General features: G+C 34.8%; 1 protein-coding gene across 7 annotated transcripts in view; it reads left to right on the top strand.

Moving 5' to 3' along the window:
* The window catches only part of RB1CC1 (RB1 inducible coiled-coil 1), a 91,307-nt gene that overhangs the window by 37,152 nt on the left and 35,102 nt on the right, over positions 1 to 19,053 (top strand). For all 7 annotated transcript variants that reach the window (XM_027622743.2, XM_027622706.2, XM_027622728.1 and 4 more), the window contains 8 exons: positions 2,923 to 3,093; positions 12,002 to 12,186; positions 12,353 to 12,539; positions 12,624 to 12,705; positions 12,967 to 13,028; positions 14,434 to 14,537; positions 14,978 to 15,104; positions 15,188 to 17,088. In XM_027622743.2, coding sequence (XP_027478544.1) covers positions 2,923 to 3,093; positions 12,002 to 12,186; positions 12,353 to 12,539; positions 12,624 to 12,705; positions 12,967 to 13,028; positions 14,434 to 14,537; positions 14,978 to 15,104; positions 15,188 to 17,088 — 2,819 coding nt within the window. The remainder of the gene's footprint in view (positions 1 to 2,922; positions 3,094 to 12,001; positions 12,187 to 12,352; positions 12,540 to 12,623; positions 12,706 to 12,966; positions 13,029 to 14,433; positions 14,538 to 14,977; positions 15,105 to 15,187; positions 17,089 to 19,053) is intronic.

Here is a 19,053-nt window from a genome sequence, read left to right as displayed (position 1 = left end):
CTAACCTACTTGATTATCTGATAGCAGTAGTGCTGTTTGCCAGTGAATTTTAAAATATGCCAAGGTTTGATGTTCTTCTTATAAAAGCAAATTCTGTTTAAAGGCATCATTTTTACATACTAATCCCAGTTTCAACAGTATTTGTAACGTATATTTCCAACTGCCTAAATCAAAGATCTTTTTCAAGAAACTAGTCAAGACATAGGCATTATGGAACTTGCCTAAGATTGGGCATCATAAGGGCTCAAATCCTGGCACCTCCATTCATTTATTACTCGTGTCATCCCTACATCATTTGAATCCTCTGTTTTATAATACTTGGATGGATTAATAGATGGCATTTTCATGACCTGTTTAGTTTTCTCCCTCGTATACCAAGTAAAATTTAGAATTGTTGCTGCATTTTTGTGTACTCACATATTTTCTTAGGTTGTAGTGTGTTCGTATTAGAATGAATCTTGGATATTCTAGTTCAGGTTATACTGTAAAAGGCAAACATTTGTATATCTGATGATTAATAATTGGAAATATACACATTTAACTCATTTCTAATCTGTTCCGATTAATACCAGCATAATTTATTGAATCTTGTTGTAGTATTTCATTCAGGATTTTTGTGTTGTTATTGAAATATTGTTTGCTCTGTGCAGTGGGCGTGGATTTAGAGGTGGGATGGGAAGAATGAAGAGGGTAAGAAAATTTTTAGTTTCTGCTAAGACAAAAATATTAATCTTTCTAGGTATCAATGGAAAAGTCCAAGAGTAAAATATTAGTGTAGCACTGTGTTCAATTATTGAAAATTTCCTAAATAATTATTAATAGAATTCTGTGGCTTAAAATACATATTTTTAAAAATTCCTCCAGAGGGACTCCTGAGTGGCTTTGTCGGTTGAGCATCTGCCTTCGGCTCTGGTCGTGATCCCAGGGTCTTGGGATCGAGTCCCCACATCGGGCTCCTTGCTCAGCAGGGAACCTGCTTTTCCCTCTGCCTGCTGCTCCTCCCTGCTTGTGCGCATGCATGCTTGCTCTCTCTCTTTCTGACAAATAAATAAAATTTAAAAAATTTCTCCAGAGACTCCATTTAGAAATTTTAATTTTTATTACCTGTGGACAAATGAAATAAAATATTAAGTAGAGTAAGATTTTAGGAAATCAAGTTATGTAACTGCTACTCAAGTAATTTACAAAACACTCTTCCATCTTGTCAGTGTAATTGTATTATACTGTCAATGAATTATGAAATACAGAACTATCATAATCAGGAGCCCTGGTTTGGGGTTTGTTTTTTCTTCTTTAAATCATTGCTATGTGAAGTCCATGTGTAATTGTAATTTTGCACAAGCTAAAATGAATCTATTTTAATCTTTTTTAGCCCTTTATTACCTTAATTTATAGCTAATCTTTGGTTTGTACAAAACTTTGGATCAGAAATGTGTGCAGATTGGACTCAGTTACAGTGAAATTAAGAAAAGTGAGAAAATGTTAACGTACATAAGGTTTTCATTTATGTTGGGCAACTGCTGCCTATATATAAGTAGTGGCTCTGTTAACTTTTTTGTAGTGTTGCAAACGCAGCTTTTTATTAATTACACTGGATTATTGATAATAACAATAAAATAGTTCAGTTTTAACTGCCTTTGTATGTTCTCTGTGTACCAAACACTACATTAAATATTTTATGGTCCTTTGATTGTAGAGATCAGGGAGGGCATCATGAAGGAGGCAGTATTTGACTAGGATCCTTATGTAGAGGGAAAGATGGGCTTTCAAACAGCTAGGCAGGATGATCAGTATGAAGAAAGATCAGAGCTAGAGAAACACAGGGCTTGTCTGGATGTAACTGGTAATTCAGTTTGAAAAGAGGATAGGCCTTGGAAAGATTTAGTGGTATCCAATCACTGAAGCCTTTATTATGCTATGTTTTTTGGATGTCATTGTAGGCAAAAGGAAGCCATTTAGGGATTTCAACAGAAGACAACTATAATGAGTTAATAATAATAGAAGATAACGTGGTTGATACTCACATGGAGATATTAGAGGGTGGTCAGAAACACAAGCTGAAAATCTGTGAGAAGGGTCAGGGATTACAAAAGGGTTGGGAGCTCCATAGAAATGTATGCTTAATGCTGAAATCATATAAGAAATAATAAAAATGGGCTAAGTGCAAAGTCCTTCTGGATTATCTGTATTTATGGATTAGACAGGAAAAAGAGCCAGGGAAGGGTACTGTGGAGGAACCAGTGAGGTAATACCCCAAAGCTTCTAGAGTTTGTCAAAGATTGTTTTCAGTGTATAAGAGCCTCAAGTGAAAGGAGGTCATTGGTGACCTTTGGCAGAATGGTTTTAATGGAGACTACACATAAAAACACAGTGTATTCTTTCAAGGGAAGGGGAACAGTGTTGAGAGAAATTAGGTTTCATGAATTCCAGAAAATTTGTAGAAATAAAGCCAGGAAACAGGAGAGATTGAAGAGTAAAAAAAGGATGGGGTTGATCAAGCAAATTCCTTTAGGAGATAGAGACTGATAGTAAAGATACCTCTAGGAGGGAAGTCACTTTGAAGATATTGCTATGTTTTGAGGGAAATTAGAGTTTTAAGACAATGAACAAAGAATGTGTTTTAACTCTACTTTGTAAGACCTTGAAAATAACATTTTCTGTGTGATACTAAGGATTGATTAAATTGATTGGAAGGTTATAATTCCTGGCACTATATTCCTAATTATTCTAATACAATCAGTAATTTTTTATTAACATAATTATCCTGCTCTCAATTTTGTGAAAGTATAACTTAGATTCCCCATGCTTTTACTTTTCTATATTTTTCAATTTTTTTCCTCTGAAGCTGTGTGTCAAAATAGTGAGAAATATATTTTAAACTATTTGCTGAAAACTTTATTCATATGTTCTGTTGTCATTTAGCTTGATCCAAGGATTATTCGACCATTTATAGCAGAATGCCGTCAAACTATTGCCAAACTTGATAATCAGAACATGAAAGCCATTAAAGGACTTGAAGACCGGCTCTATGCCCTGGACCAGATGATCGCTAGCTGCAGCCGACTGGTGAATGAACAGAAGGAACTCGCTCAGGTACTCATTTCAGACTCCTCTCCGGAAAAGCAATTCGTAGTTTCTCTGTACCAGTATTTTATGTGTAATATCAACTTGTTATACACCATCATTTTTACCTCATCCTTGATTAGTGTTAATGAATAGTATTGTTTCCGTGTAATAAGGAAGAAGACAACGTTCTTAATGTTCAGGTTTGATAAAGTGAGCTGAGGCCACTTAAGGTAGTGGCTGAAAGATAACTATGAAAATGCTGTCAACAGCTGGGGAAAAAACATGTGGAAAGAACATGATAAAGCAGTGATTGTACTAAACATCTGAGTACTTCCTGCTCCCCCCCTCCCTAGAAAACTAAAGAAGAATACATGAGATTTGTAAAGGACAGGAGGAAAATATAAAATCTTAGAGATTACTGATACTTAGGTTTTTAGGCTAATTTAATGCAGTGTTCCAAGAACTCTGTTCTCAGACTTATAACCAAAACAAAGTGATGGAATTGCAAAGAGTGGTTAGCCTAGACATTTTCTGCCACACTAATGACTTTGTCCTCCATCCATTCTGGCAAAACAGCAAAAAGAGTTGATTTGCATAATCTTGATTCTAACACACACTTTTCTAGTTTAATGTTCCTCTGCCAGTATTTTTCCTCCAACTGTAGAACATACAAATGGGTATAAATGTTTTATTTTACTTGCATAGCATTATATACAGCGTGTTGTAGGTAGATAAAACGTGTATATCCTTGCTTTATTCTTTTAAAATAAATTTTAAAATATTTATTACATTTTTATAGTTTCCTAAGGGAATTCATCTGTAATTCCCAGACTCTCTTCTTTTTTCTCCTTATTTTGGATCCTGCCACCTTATTGTGAACTGAACCCCTTTATCTTGTGCTTTTGACTGATTTAGAATCCCCTAGTACCAATGCTGAGTAGAATGTGATAGTGGGTGTGCTTGTTTAATTCCTGATCTATAGAAAGTGGTATTTCACAATTATAATGTTTCTAGTAGTTAGTTTTTTCTCTTTGTGTTAATAGAAACCCTTTATCAGATTAAGAAAGTTATAGTCTACTTCTAATCTTGAACCATCCTTAGATTCTTGAAATAAACTCAACATGGTCATAATATATTGTCTTTTTTATGTATTTCTGAATTGAGTGTAACATTTTGGCAAACTGAACTATATTGTGTGTATGTATTATTCATTTGGTATGTATTTGTCAAGTTTGGGCACCGAGTTTATAATAGCCTCAAAGTAAGTTGAGAAATTTTTTGATTAGAATATTTAATCCATTTATTTAATATAATTACTATTTGTTTTTAAGTCAGCTATTTATAATTTTTCTTCCAATTATGTCCCTTTCTGCTCTTCCCCTTCGGATTATTTTTATCATTTAAAATTAAAGTTTAAAAACTTGGGGGACACTTGGGTGGCTCAGTCAGTTAAACCTCTGACCCTTGATTTTGTTTCAGGTCATGATCTCAGGATTGTGAGATTGAGGCCCATGTGGGGCTCCATGCTGGACATGGAGCCTGCTTAAAATTCTCTCCTCCCTCTGCCCCCGCCACCCCTGGCCACTTGCTCTCTCTTAAAAAGAAGAAAATATATATCATTAAAAATTATTTATTATTCTATCTTCCATTTTAGTTTTTTTCCTTTTAAGTAACACATGCATCCTTGTAAGTTTGATATTCATTAGAATATCCTATAGTAGGGCGCCTGGGTGGCTCAGTCGTTAGGTGTCTGCCTTCGGCTCAGGTCATGATCCCAGGGTCCTGGGATCAAGTCCCACATTGGGCTCCCAGCTCGGTGGGGAGCCTGCTTCTCCCTCTCCTCCCTGCTCATGCTCTCCCTCTCACTATCTCTGTCTGTCTCTCAAATAAATAAATAAAATCTTTTAAAAAAAAAGTATCCTATAGTATCCTTTAGTGGCAAATTTAGTCTTTGTCATTTAAAAATCTCTTTAAATCATGTTTGTTTCTGAAGGATGTTTTCTCTGGATATAGAATTGAGGCTGTCAGTGATTTACTTTTAACACATTGCCTTTGGTTTGTTTTTTAACAGTTTTACTATAATATGACAAGATGTGGCTTTCTTTCTATTTCTCCTGCATTGGGCTTGTAGTACTACTGGAAGCTGTGGCTTAATGGCATATCTTTTGGGAAAATTCCCAATCAGTTTCTCTTCAAATTTTGCCTTTACCTTACTGTTTCCCTTCTCATTCATTGATTCCAGTTACACGTGTATTAGACCTTTCATCTCATTCTTTCCATTTACCCTTGTTTCCTGTATTTCCCATCATTATATCTATCTGTGCTTAATTCCAAGTATTTTGTATTGACCCAGATTAATTTTTTCTAGCTGTGAATGGCTGTTATTAAACCCACTTACTGATTTTATAATTTTTGTTTATTTTTTAGCTCCACAGTTTCAGTTTGGTTCTTTTGTTTATATAGTTTCAAATTATCTACCAAGATACTCAGACCCATTCATCATCTCTTTGATTACATTAACCATATTGTAATTTAAAAGTCTATATCTAGTAACTCCATTACTTGTGCCTGTGTGTCTGTGGATATTTTCTGTTGTTTCCTATGGTTTAAATTCATGTGGTTTTGCCTTTTCATGTGCCTAATTATTTTTAATAAGAAAAACCCAGGGGATGCCTGGCTGGCTTAGTTGGTTAAACATCTGCCTTCTGCTCAGGTTGAGAGTCCTACATCAGGCTCCTTGCTCAGCGGGGAGCCTGCTTCTCCCTCTGCCTGCTGTTCCCCCTGTTCGTGCTCTCCCTCTCTCTCTCTGACAAGTAAATAAATCTTAAAAAAATAAAAACAGGAAATATGAAGCTTAAGATAACACTTCTAGAGAGAATTTGTTTGCATGTGGTAGGGGTTATCACAATCTTATATCATCTTAATCCAACCTCAGGGATTTAGGTGATAGGAAGTTGGTCTTTCAGTCCTTGTGATGGCCAGTCTGCTTTTGTAGACTCTTATTCCATAGGATAAAGTTTTTCGGGGTACTAATAATACAAAGTGTTTTCCATCTTCACTTCCTTTGGCTGGCACTGATCTCCAATTTTTTATTTCATAGCTCCTTGAGAATGTCAGAAGGATTGCTTTTTTTAATTCTTAGCTTTGGGCTCCTCTTCAGTAATCAGCACTTGTCTCCAGGGCAGAGCATTCCTGTTGCTTACCTGGCCTCCCTAGGTTTCCTCCTCCTGCTAGAATCCTGGCCCTTCTCCTTCATTGCTTTCTTACATCTCTAGTAACTAATGCCACAGGAAGCTTGGTCTGCATTACCGTTAAATTATAGTTTACCATCACTTGAGACAGATCTGAATTTCTGATATTTTGTTGTTTCTCCAATATCATTCTTTTTTAACCCTCAATAGAATGAATCAAACATAATTTATTTAACCAGACTCCTTTTGATGGTCATTTAGATTGCTTCCAGTTTTTCTTGTTACAAACATTGTTTTTACTATCCCAGTACATGTCTGTCATTATGTGCATGTTCTAGTATTTCTTTAGGGACAATCCTCAGTGATGGAATTGCTATACTCTATAGAGTGTTTGTGCGTTTTAAATATTAATTAGTAATGTTATAATATACCATCCATAAAGGAAAAATCAGTCCACACTCCCAGTAATTAATGAGAAGAGCAGTTTCCCTTATATCAGTATTTGCCATCTATTTGCTCTGAATTTTCATTTGCCAATTTTTTATCCTAATGTTTCTGTAAGAATTTATTTCATATATATAATCTGGATAATCCTTTGTCTATTGTAAATAATACAGATGCTGTCTCTTTGTTGATAGTGTTATAAAGATTGTTACACAGAAATTTTTAAATTTTGATGTCAGGTGTGTTAGTCATTTTTTTGTTTTTAATTTTATGAACTCATCATTCCTTTAAAATCTCCAGATTTTATAACTTTCTCTGATTGAATAAACCAGGACTTCCTGTTTTCTTATCTAGATAATCTATTTTCTTTCTTTCTTTACTCTCAAATCTCTTGGAGGAAGGGGTGTGTGTGTAATATCTCTACTACAATCAGGCAGCTACAATGAATGGTTTTGCATTTGATTGTATTAAAAAAAATCTGATGCTGATGTTATCCTCCATCTGCATTGGATTTGGCAAATGGAGTTGTGTGATACAAGGATAAGTAATTTTTCTGGAAGTGTAGTTGCTTGATGAAGGAGCTAATAGTACTTTTTTGTTTTTTTCTATTTTTTCTTTTTTCTTTTTAAATAGAAGAAGCATTTCTTGATCCTTTTTTGTTTGTTCCTATGTTTTTGTTTGCTTTCCAGGGCTGACCCATCCAGGGTTTCTTGAACCCAAACTGAAAAAAATTCAGTAGACAAGTCCTATACTGTTCCTGTGAAAATTTGAAAACTAATTTTTGGCATCCTGTGATCATAGAAGTACCTCGTCTAACCATCTGCTTTCCCCTAATTTATTCCCAGCTTTTGCTAATGTTTTCAGCTATTGTAGCTCATAGAATTTAACTTTTAAAGCATAATACTCTTACTTTTAAAAAATATATTTTTCTGGACCACCTGGGTGGCTCAGTCGGTTAAGCATCTGCCTTTGGCTCAGGTCATAATCTCAAGGTCCTGGGATTGAGCCCCGCATCAGGCTCCCTGCTCAGCAGGTAATCTGCTTCTCCCTCTCCCTTTGCCCCTCCCCAGCTCTGTTCTCTCTCTCTCTCTCTCTCTCAAATAAAATAAAAATCTTTAAAAAATATATGTTTTTCTTTGATATTGATACCTGAAGTAGTATAGTCCTTTTTGACATTGAGAGGCAGTTAAATTCTCATTTAATTATTCCTCAGTGTATATTTTTTGATGTTCCTACATACGTTTTAATATAAGTGTATTACATGTTCAGAACAAAACTGTAGAATAGATGCAGATCAAGGCCCTAAGAGCCATGGATGTTAGCTGGGCTTGCCTGAGTGAATGGCTTTGAGAGACATTGGCTATAATAAGATAATTTTAAATGTGCTTATGAGAGACAAGGGATAACCTGTTGAAGTTAGGTGATATGTGGCTGTTGGAGCAACTTTTCACTCCTATATTTTTATATATATTTTATATATTTATATATATATAAACAAAAATTTTAAAATCAATAAGTGGGTTTAATAACAGCTATTCACAGCTAGAAGAAATTAATCTGGGTCAATACAAAATACTTGGAATAAAGCACAGATAGAGCTAATGATGGGAAATACAGGAAACAAGGGTAAATGGAAAGAATGAGATGAAAGGTCTAATACATATTTTTATGTGTTTGGCTGCCAAGGGATGTATAGAGGCAAGGGTTTTAACTGAGACATCACTTCCACAAACAGGTTTTCTCTGATTTTACAGTCTTGATCAGATCAGATTTATTTTCTCTTAGCATGTTGTACTTAGCCTATGTCATAATTACATTTAAGTGATTATGTGGGATTTTTTTAAATGAAATTTCTTCTTTAAGAATATAAGCTCAGGGCACCTGGGTGGCTCAGTCATTAAGTGTCTGCCTTCAGCTCAGGTCATGATCCCAGGGCCCTGGGATCGAGTCCCGCATCGGGCTCCCCGCTCAGCGGGAAGCCTGCTTCTCCCTCTCCCACTCCCCCTGCTTGTGTTCCCTCTCTCGCTGTCTCTCTCTCTCTGTTGAAAAATAAATAAAATCTTAAAAATATATATATATATATAAACTCAGTCAGAAGAGCATGTGACTCTTGATCTTGTGGCCATGAGTTTGAGCCCCACATTGGGTGTAGAAATTAGGAAAGAAGGGGGGTGGGGGGATGGGTTAGCCTGGTGTTGGATATTAAAGAGGCCACGTATTGAATGGAGCACTGGGTGTTATATGCAAACAATGAATCATGGAACACTACATCAAAAACTAATGATGTATTGTATGGTGACTAACACAGAATAAAACTTAAAAAAAAAAAGAAAAAAAAATATAAGCTCTAAGGAAGCGGGATTCTAGTCTCTCTTCCTCACTGCCTTATTCACAATGCCTTACAGGTTCCTGACCTGTATGTAGTAAGTACACAGTCAGTACTTACAGAATGAGGTACGCCTGGCTGGCTTAGTCTGTTATGGTCTGACTCTTGATTTTGCTCAGGTCATGATCTCAGGGTCATGAGATTGAGCCCCGTGTTGGGCTCCAAGCTGGGCGTGGAGACTGCTTCACATTCTCTCTCTCTTCCTCCCCCACCAAAAATATATATAGAGAGAGAGAGAGAGAGAAAGAGTGCAAGAATTTGGGTTCATGTAGCCTTGTTTGTGAAATGTTAGACTTCTCTTTAATCTGGTCTGGAATCTTTCACATTTCATAATTTACAGATGTCTCATCTGTTAGTTTTATTACAGCTAATTTTTTTTCCATTGCAGATATTTTCTTTTTTTTAATCAGTATTTCCTTCAGAATGCAGTCAGTGAAAGTAGATAAATTCAGATCAATCGATTTGAGGAGTTGATTTTAGATTTTATATAAACACAATTTTGTGTAGTTCGTTCTAGCTACATAGCAATTAAATCTTCTAACCACTCTTAAAGGAAAGAGAAAGGGGCACTTGGGTACCTCAGTTGAATGTACGACTCTTGATTTCAGCCCAGGTAATGATCTCAGGGTTGTGAGAACAAGCCCCTACGTCAGGCTCTGCGCTGAGCGTGGATCCTGCTTAAGATTCTCTCTGTCCTTCTATCCCTCTGCTCCTCCCCCCTCACTTGCTCTCTCGCACTCTTTCTCAAAAAAAAAAAGAAGGGAAAAAACAATGGAAGGAGATTTATTGCCTAAATATCTTATATGATAAAGACCAGTTCAGGAAGCTTTAAGAGAGTAATTTTTTTAAAACCACAACACTTCTGAGGAGGTTTATAGACCCTTCTACGTTATCTGACAGAGAAACTTAACCAGATCTGTGAAGCTATGTTAACACTGGAGCCCTGAAAATTTATTCAGTGTGTATTATTCCTCTAGTAATCTTTTTATCTTTAAAGATTGTCAACAAAATAAGAAAATTACAGGGAATCTGCTTCCTAAACCAAAAGTTCACAGAATACATCTTGTGGGGATTTATAAGTACTGTAGTAACTAACAGCTAGTTAGATTTCTTTTGAATGTTGTCAGGATTATTTAATTCTTATTAGATAACCTACTGAAATTCAGAATTAGGATGTGGTATAGTTTAAGTTCTGCCTTCCGTCTTCACTCAGTCAGCTATGTAATTTTCTTTTAAACTTATACATCATGTAGTTATCCTTAATATTATAAAATTATTAATACGCATAAAAATATTAATACTAAATGGTATCAGGGATTTTTCTACCTTTTTAAACTTTTTTTTATTGAAGTATAGTTGACATACAATGTTACATTAGTTTTAGGTCTACAACATAGTGACTGGACAGTTCTATACATTACTCATTGTTCACCATGGTAAGTCTAATCACCATCTATCACCATTAAACATTATTACAGTATGTTGACTATATTCCCTATGCTGTACTTTTCATTCTGATGACTTATTTTAAGAAGCTTGTACTTCTTAGAGATTTTTCTACTTAGTCTAAATAGTATGCTAAGGATGGTTTAACAAATACAGAATTTATTTTATTGAAAACAGATTCACAATTTTTCTTTTGGCAACATTTGCATGTATGTGCTTTTGGTGTCAGGAAATTCCTCATTAATGGTTTAGAATTTAGTTCAGGGGATTGATTATGTGTTTTTCTTGGATTCAGTAAAAAGTAGTGGAGACCTATTAAGATTTTAACACAATTGATAAAAGCAATAAGTTATTTTTAAATTCAGAAAAAATATAGCCACAATGGAACATATAGCATATTGAAAAGGAAGTAAAATATACAATTCCTATTGAAATTGTCTTATTTTCAGATATTAAATGATTTTTACTTTAATACATGTCATTTAAATTTAAATATTTTCTTGAAATTTAGGAAGACATGAAACAGAAAGAAGAGAGAACTACCAAAAAGTTTAAAGACATGCTATTGCCGGCCATATTGTTAAGTTCCTAGAAAGATAATTATTTAGAGTAGCAAGTATGGTAGTCAGATAGACTTGCAAATTGTAAAACTATAACACAATAACTGTTTAGTAAGCAGAGTAGAAAAAAGAACCTGTAAATACAGTAAAAATACTTAGTAATAACCTCATCAAGATGTCTTTGGACCTTTTTTTAAGTGTTTGCTGTTGGTTGGGTTTTTTTTAATGTTTTCTACACACAACTACCTTATTTTCAATATGGCACATCTGTCTAAATTAATTTGTAGCCTAAACACATTCCCTACTTAGCAGAATGATGCAAAGTTCACCTACACCAAATAATAAAATGTATTGTAAAATTGTAAACATTTAATTTATTCTAATATGAGCACTGATACATATATATAGTGGAACAAAATATAGTCCAGAAATACTGGAGAGAGTAATGACTTCTTAATAAAAAGTACAGTCAACTGACTGTTATTCATTTGGGGAAGGATACAAAATACTATTGAATATCATTGATTAGCTTAAGTCAGTTATTTCATGGCTTAAAATCAGTGACCATATTTTATTTAATGTCATGCTCTGATTTGACCCATGGTGTGGTAGGAGTCTAGACACGTAGGTTCTAGTTCTAATTTAACTATTAAGTGTGTCCTTGGATAAATTACTCTATCTTCCCAGTGGGTTTCTTTTTTTTTTCCTAGCATGAAAATGAAACAACTAGATGAGCAGAGTTCTTAAAAACAATCTTTTTTTATGAACATATCTACATTCAGGATAGTGGATTTTAAAATCTTCTTTAAAAGTAGAGCAGTCATGTTTAACAAAATTTTCCTCTTAAATGAATGTTGATATCTTTCATGAAACCAAGTTAATGTCCTTTAAAATATTTTCTCGCAAAGGGATTTTTAGCTAATCAGATGAGAGCTGAAAACTTGAAGGATGCATCTGTATTACCTGATTTGTGCCTGAGTCATGCAAATCAGTTGATGATTATGTTGCAAAATCATAGAAAACTGTTGGATATTAAACAGAAGTGTACCACTGCCAAACAGGAACTAGCAAATAACCTACATGTCAGACTGAAGTAAGTGATTCTCTTACATCTAATTTTGGATGTTTTAAAGTGATTTTTTAAATTTCTGCCAAGTAATGGAGTAATTTTTCTCTTGGCATTATATTGAAATACTTGATTGGTTGATTAATTTGGGATTATTTTTATAGAGTTTGTGTGTCTCAATTTCATTCTGTAGGTGGTGTTGCTTTGTAATGCTTCATGCTGATCAAGATGGAGAGAAATTGCAAGCTTTGCTCCGCCTCGTAATAGAACTGTTAGAAAGAGTCAGAATTGTTGAAGCTCTTAGTACAGTTCCTCAGATGTACTGCATAGCTGTTGTTGAGGTTGTAAGGAGAAAAATGTTCATAAAACACTACAGGGAGGTATGCAAGTTGAATTCTGTTTTCATTGTGTATGAGCCTTAATGAATTGGTGTGTGATATTAACATAAGCTTTCCTCCTCTTAGTGGGCTGGTGCTTTAGTCAAAGATGGAAAGCGATTATATGAAGCTGAAAAGTCAAAAAGGGAATCCTTTGGGAAATTATTTAGTAAGTGTTCTTTACTAATTTATTTTTAATGAAAAATGCTGTTTTTATTTGTAGATATGAATGTGTTACTATATAGCATGTATGTGATAGTAGTTACCATTGAAATCTGGAGAAACATTCCTTTTAAGGTCTGTAGAGTTGAATCCATTGTTAAAATTTAAATATGAAGAATTGTTAATTTGTTTTTCAAAAACCAGAGATTTTTTTTTCCCCTGAAATATAAAGTTACAAAATAACCATATTGTTAATTTCTTTACACAGGAAAGTCCTTTTTAAGAAATCGTCTGTTTAGGGGCTTGGACTCCTGGCCCCCATCCTTTTGTGTATGTATTAATTTTCTAACCATGACTAAATTTTGTATGTGTTCAAACCTCATTTCAGAAGTAGAGATGTTTTCAGAAACATATAGACTTTCTTTTTATTGACATAAAAATGTTTTTGGTTTTAAAAGCGAGTTGTCATGAAACTATTAAAGGATATTCATAGTTTTTGATCAGGAGTTTTCATAACGCAGGAGGATAAGCCATATTACACTGTTAAGCTGTTGATTGGTAGGAGGAGATTTTCTTACTATTTTATCTTTGTCCTTCACCCTCCTCTCATTCTCTTTATCTTTCCCCTCCCTCATTGTCTCCCCCTCCCTCATTGTCTCCCCCTCCCTGTCCTTTCTTTTCCTTTTGTCCTCTCCCCTTTTCATTTTCTTTACCACCAACACCACCACCACCAACACCCTCATTTTATTCATGTGTTTACAAATCAGAATAGGGTGACTCTCAGGTGGCCTTCATTGAAACCCTGAAAAATAAGTGTGTTTTTAAACCAGGATTACTGGGGACCATTCCTTTTATTGTGAAAAAATGTGAAAAAAATGATTCCACAGGTTAGAGGAGTTTGGGAAATGCTGCAGGTTTTTTGATTGTTTTTTCTTCAGATGCACTGCTTAGCTATTAAACATTTTTTTGTACTGCAGGATTTCTTAGGCCTTAAATGTATGTATTTTTTAACATCTAAGAATGAGTAATGTAATAGGGTTTCCCACACTCATTTATCTAGGACCTCTGTTTAATGAAGAGCATCTTGACATCTCTAAATCTGCTTAGGTAATGACTGAAACAACCGGAGTTACTTTAAAAGTTGTATTTCTTGGCAATATTATAAAGAAATGGTAGGACTTACCAGGTAATTTTTTTTAAGAAGCTGAAATTGACAATTATTTTGAAAAGAATGGAAAGATCAAGTGGAAGGCAAGGAAGGACATGTTACATAGGAAAAAGCCTTTTACCATATTAAAACAACAAGGCATTCTAATAAATGGTAGGAATAGACATAGAGCTAAGGCTAGAGAGATCTTCGTGGTCATGTTATAAGTAAAAGAAAAATTTGGGAATAGCTTATGTGCTGGTGAAACAAATGGGTTCCTTTAATGTTGACAGGATACTACCTCAGTTTTAAAAAGATGACGAGAAAGGGAGGAACAGCCACATCAGTTGATCACCAACAGCTATGGTTCTCAGTCATTTACGACTCAGAAAAATAGTATACCATGTTGGTCATTGAATAGCTCTTCATTTTTATTTTATTCTGTTTCTTAAATGTCAGTAGATGATTTGTAGCATTTTTGCTTCTTTGTTATATTGAAATTAATCATAGTAAAAATTTATAAATTTGTACTCTATGTTTTTTGGTAATTTTTATCTTTTTATTTTATTCTTTTTGTGGGGGGTACAGACACAGAAGCCTCGAAAGTTTGACTGTGAACTTCCAGATATTTCATTAAAAGATTTACAGTTTCTTCAGTCATTCTGTCCTTCAGAAGTTCAGCCGCTCCTCAGGTAAATATCATTAGTATTTTTAACTTTAGTTATCATCTTAAAATGTTTTCATTATTTTGGAGCTATGGAAAGTAGCACCGATAGTCTCGGGAGATGCCAGCATATAGAAATATTTTATGATAGACTGACTTCCCTATGCTGCTTTAGGAAATTTCTAGGGAATATGCAAATGATCAGAAAATGAAGATAAAGGAAATTAATGCCTTACATGTAATTAATTTTTTTCTAGTAATTACTCTATACTTTTTGTATACTGTGGGAGAGTTTTAATTCATTACTTTAATGATTATATCTTAGGTCTCTTAAGCTATTTCTGGTGTTGTTTAAAAGGGGATGATAGTACTGTCGGGGTTTTTTGACATAGATTGAAATATTTGGTTGTAGGTATCCATCTTTTCATTATGAAATCACAAATCTAATTTGATTTCATTCTGTTTCAGGGTGCCCTTACTTTGTGACTTTGAACCTCTACACCAGCATGTACTTGCTCTGCATAATTTGGTAAAAGCAGCACAAAGTTTGGATGAAATGTCACAGACCATTACAGATCTACTGAGTGAACAAAAGGCAAATTAAGTTCTTTCAAGTGATTTGTTTCATTAGTGTAAAATGTTGCTGCAGCTCTGTAAGCCTATCCCTCTCTTTTCCAGGCATCCATGAGTCAGACATCGCCACCGTCGGCTTCCTCACCACGGATAGAAAGTGCAACAGGAATTGCAACTACTACCTCACCGAGAACTCCTCCTTCACTCACTGTTCAGGATCCCTTATGTCCTGCAGTATGTCCCTTAGAAGAGTTATCTCCAGATAGCATCGATGCACATACATTTGATTTTGAAACTATCCCCCATCCAAACATAGAACAGACTATTCACCAAGTTTCATTAGACTTGGATTCATTAGCAGAAAGTCCTGAATCAGATTTTATGTCTGCTGTAAATGAGTTTGTAATAGAAGAAAATTTGTCATCTCCTAATCCTATAAGTGATCCACAGAGTCCGGAAATGATGGTGGAATCACTTTATTCATCTGTTATCAATGCAATAGATAGTAGACGGATGCAGGATACAAATGTATGTGGTAAAGAGGATTTAGGAGATCATGCTTCTCTGAATGTCCAGTTGGAAAAATGTCGAGTTGTTGCCCAAGACTCGCACTTCAGCATACAAACCATCAAGGAAGACCTTTGCCACTTCAGAACATTTGTACAGAAAGAACAGTGTGATTTCTCAAATTCTTTAAAATGTACAGCATTAGAAATAAGAAACATTATTGAAAAAGTAAAACATTCTCTGGAAATAACACTAAATGAAAAACATCAAAAAGAACTGCAGTCTTTAAAAAGTGAATATGAAGGCAAACTTGATGCACTGATAAAGGAAAGTGAAGAAAATGAAAACAAAATTAAAAAACTGAAAGGAGACTTGGTATGCCTTGAGGAGGTTTTACAAAATAAAGATAATGAATTTGCTTTGGTTAAACATGAAAAAGAAGCTGTCATCTGCTTGCAAAATGAAAAGGATCAGAAGTTGTTAGAAATGGAAAATATAATGCACACTCAAAATTGTGAAATTAATGAACTGAAACAGTCACGAGAGATAGTGTTAGAAGACTTAAAGAAGCTCCATGTTGAAAATGATGAGAAGATGCAGTTGCTGCGGACAGAACTTCAGTGCTTAGAGCAAAGTCATCTAAAGGAGTTAGAGGATGCTCTGCATGTCAGGCACATACAGGAATTTGAGAAAGTTATGACAGACCATAAAGTGTCTTTGGAGAAACTAAAAAAGGAAAATCAACAACGAATCGATCAGATACAAGAGTCTCATGCCACAGTTATCCAGGAAAAAGAACAACAGCTACAGGAATTAAAACTCAAGGTTTCAGATTTGTCAGACATGAGATGTAAGTTAGAGGTTGAACTTGCACTGAAGGAAGCAGAAACTGATGAAATAAAACTTTTGCTGGAAGAAAGCAGAGCCCAGCAGAAGGAGACCTTAAAATCTCTCCTTGAACAAGAGACGGAAAATTTGAGAGTAGAGATAAGTAAACTAAACCAAAAGATTCAGGATAATAATGAAAACTATCAGGTGGGCTTGGCAGAGCTAAGAACTTTAATGACAATTGAAAAAGATCAGTGCATTTCAGAGTTAATTAGTAGACATGAAGAAGAATCTGATATGCTTAAAGCTGAATTAAACAAAGTAACGTCATTGCATCACCAAGCATTTGAAATAGAAAGAAACCTGAAAGGAGAAATAGCTGAACTGCAGAGTAAATTGGATGCAGAATTGAGTGCTCTTGAAAAACAAAAAGATGAAAAACTCACCCAACAGGAAGAGAAGTACGAAGCTATTATCCAGAAACTTGAGAAAGACAAAGAGAAACTTGTCATGAGCCAGGAACAAGACAGAGAACAGTTAATTCAGAAACTTAATTGTGAAAAAGAAGAAGCTATTCAGACTGCCCTCAAAGAGTTTAAATTGGAGAGAGAAGCTGTTGAGAAAGAGTTACTAGAAAAAGTTAAACATCTTGAGAATCAAATAGGAAAAAGGTAAGAATTACTTTAAAATTTAAAATTAAAATATTGGTGATTCAAATTTTAATTGTTTATGTAATCACAGTACCTTGATTTACTTATCTTAGGCCAATATAGTAATTGAGATGTTTTTATAAAGTAAAACCTTTTACTTTATTTATAGTCAGTGTTTCTTTCAAACATTTAAAAAAATAACAGACTACATAAGCTCATTAGTGGCTTTTAAAAATGGATGAGTATCTTGGATTCCCAGAGAAATGATTTTTTCAAAATTTCAAATGTTTTCCAGGGCTTTTCCTTTTTTAATTCATTAAGTTCCTTCTTTTGGTTTATTTGAATTTTTTACCTAATTTCTTCTGTTGAAAATTACTTTTTACCATTCTTTTTAAATTGCGTATGTATGAAAGATAACTTTCATCTGTGCTCACTTATTAAAGAGTAAATTCTGAATTGGGGCTAAATGTTTCATCACTGTTATTTCCTTGATGTTACAGTTTCAGTTATTCCCTCTGTGGTTGAAAAGATAATGTCTTTAAATTCCAGGTTTTATACAGTGGTGGGTTTTTTTTTTTCCTTTTGTATTTTTAATATTTTGATGTTACTACCTTTTGATCAGTATTTCTGCTCTTTAAACTTCATTCAGGGGTTTTATGGCCTAATGAACAACTTCTAGAACATTATACGTTCTATCGTTAGTTCTTCTGAGTGAATATATTTATAGTTTGTATACCTTATATATTTTAACCTATTTCCTGCCTATCACTTTTACAATCTCTTGTGATAGACTTTCTGCTGTGTAATATTCAAATATTGGTATTCAGTTAAACCTCCCGCTCTGTTTTGAAAACAGGAACTCTTTATGTATTCTGAGGGGATTGGAGGGTTGGGGATTAGGGCCTACACAAATCTTTACAGAGCTGGGGGAGCTAAGGTCAAGGAAATGACTGCTGAAAATCCGGAAAGCTCTGGGTGAAATACCAGGAAAATAGATGCTGAAGTACCCACCAAATTTGAGAGTTATTCATGGCTCCCTGGAAAATTGCTGTAGCATCAAGAATCTCTTCAAAGCCCCAGTAATGTGGCTCAGTCTGCAACACAATATGGTTAGTTCTCAGTTACTTGACAGGAAGCTCCTGAAATTTCATCTGGGTGCACCTAGCTTTGGAGAGTAAGTCTGGACTGCTTTTCTGCTTTCGAGATCTTGTGCATATTCTTTTTATTGGCAAACTTGCAGTTTGAAGGGGATTCTGGGAAAGACACGTCTCGGCAATATAGTGCAGATGAGATTCTAGAAGAGGGATGAAAGCGATGGCTGGATGATGACAGTGCAGCACTCTGTACACCCCATTTCCGACTCAGAGGTCTTTCGTGTCCCTTTTACCCATATTGAACTCCCAAATAAAGAGACTTAAAATGTCATGTTTCTGTTGGACGTGATTCAGCTTCTGTCTCTCATATCTCCTCAGATAGCCTCACCCGCTTCCAAAGGTGAGACTCAAACTTATGTCATTGTAGCCATCCTAGAACTCTGTTCATTTATCTTTCTGTACAGACACAATCTCTTTGATATTCTGTAGTCTAAATACTGAAATACAGGGTTAATTACAGTTGTCACAACGCTTATTACATGCTAAGATACCGAGCGAAGGAGATAAAGATAAAAAATTCATCCATATGTATAGGCTTAATTGTGGTAGTCTTTATTTCTATAACTAGTCTCATAACCCTAGTAGGTATTTACAGCTTCCTTCTATTTTTTACCTTAGACATTACCTCAGCTGATTTTACTTGATCTGAAGAGACTGCCAATAATAATTCCTCCTATAATACAGTTGCTGTAGTTTCTCATTTGTTTATCAGTGGACATGGCAGTGCCAAGAGACACCCTAGAAAAGCTTCTGACTTCCAGGCATATTCCTCTGCTTTACTGTGTAGAAGAACTGTTTCTCATTGATAAGTTATATCAGTACATACTGCAGC

Source organism: Zalophus californianus, chromosome 4 (genome assembly GCF_009762305.2).
Source record: "Zalophus californianus isolate mZalCal1 chromosome 4, mZalCal1.pri.v2, whole genome shotgun sequence".
Classification (NCBI taxonomy): domain Eukaryota; kingdom Metazoa; phylum Chordata; class Mammalia; order Carnivora; family Otariidae; genus Zalophus; species Zalophus californianus.
The sequence above is the reverse complement of the archived record's forward strand: the minus strand, read 5'-3'. Positions and strand labels throughout refer to the sequence as shown.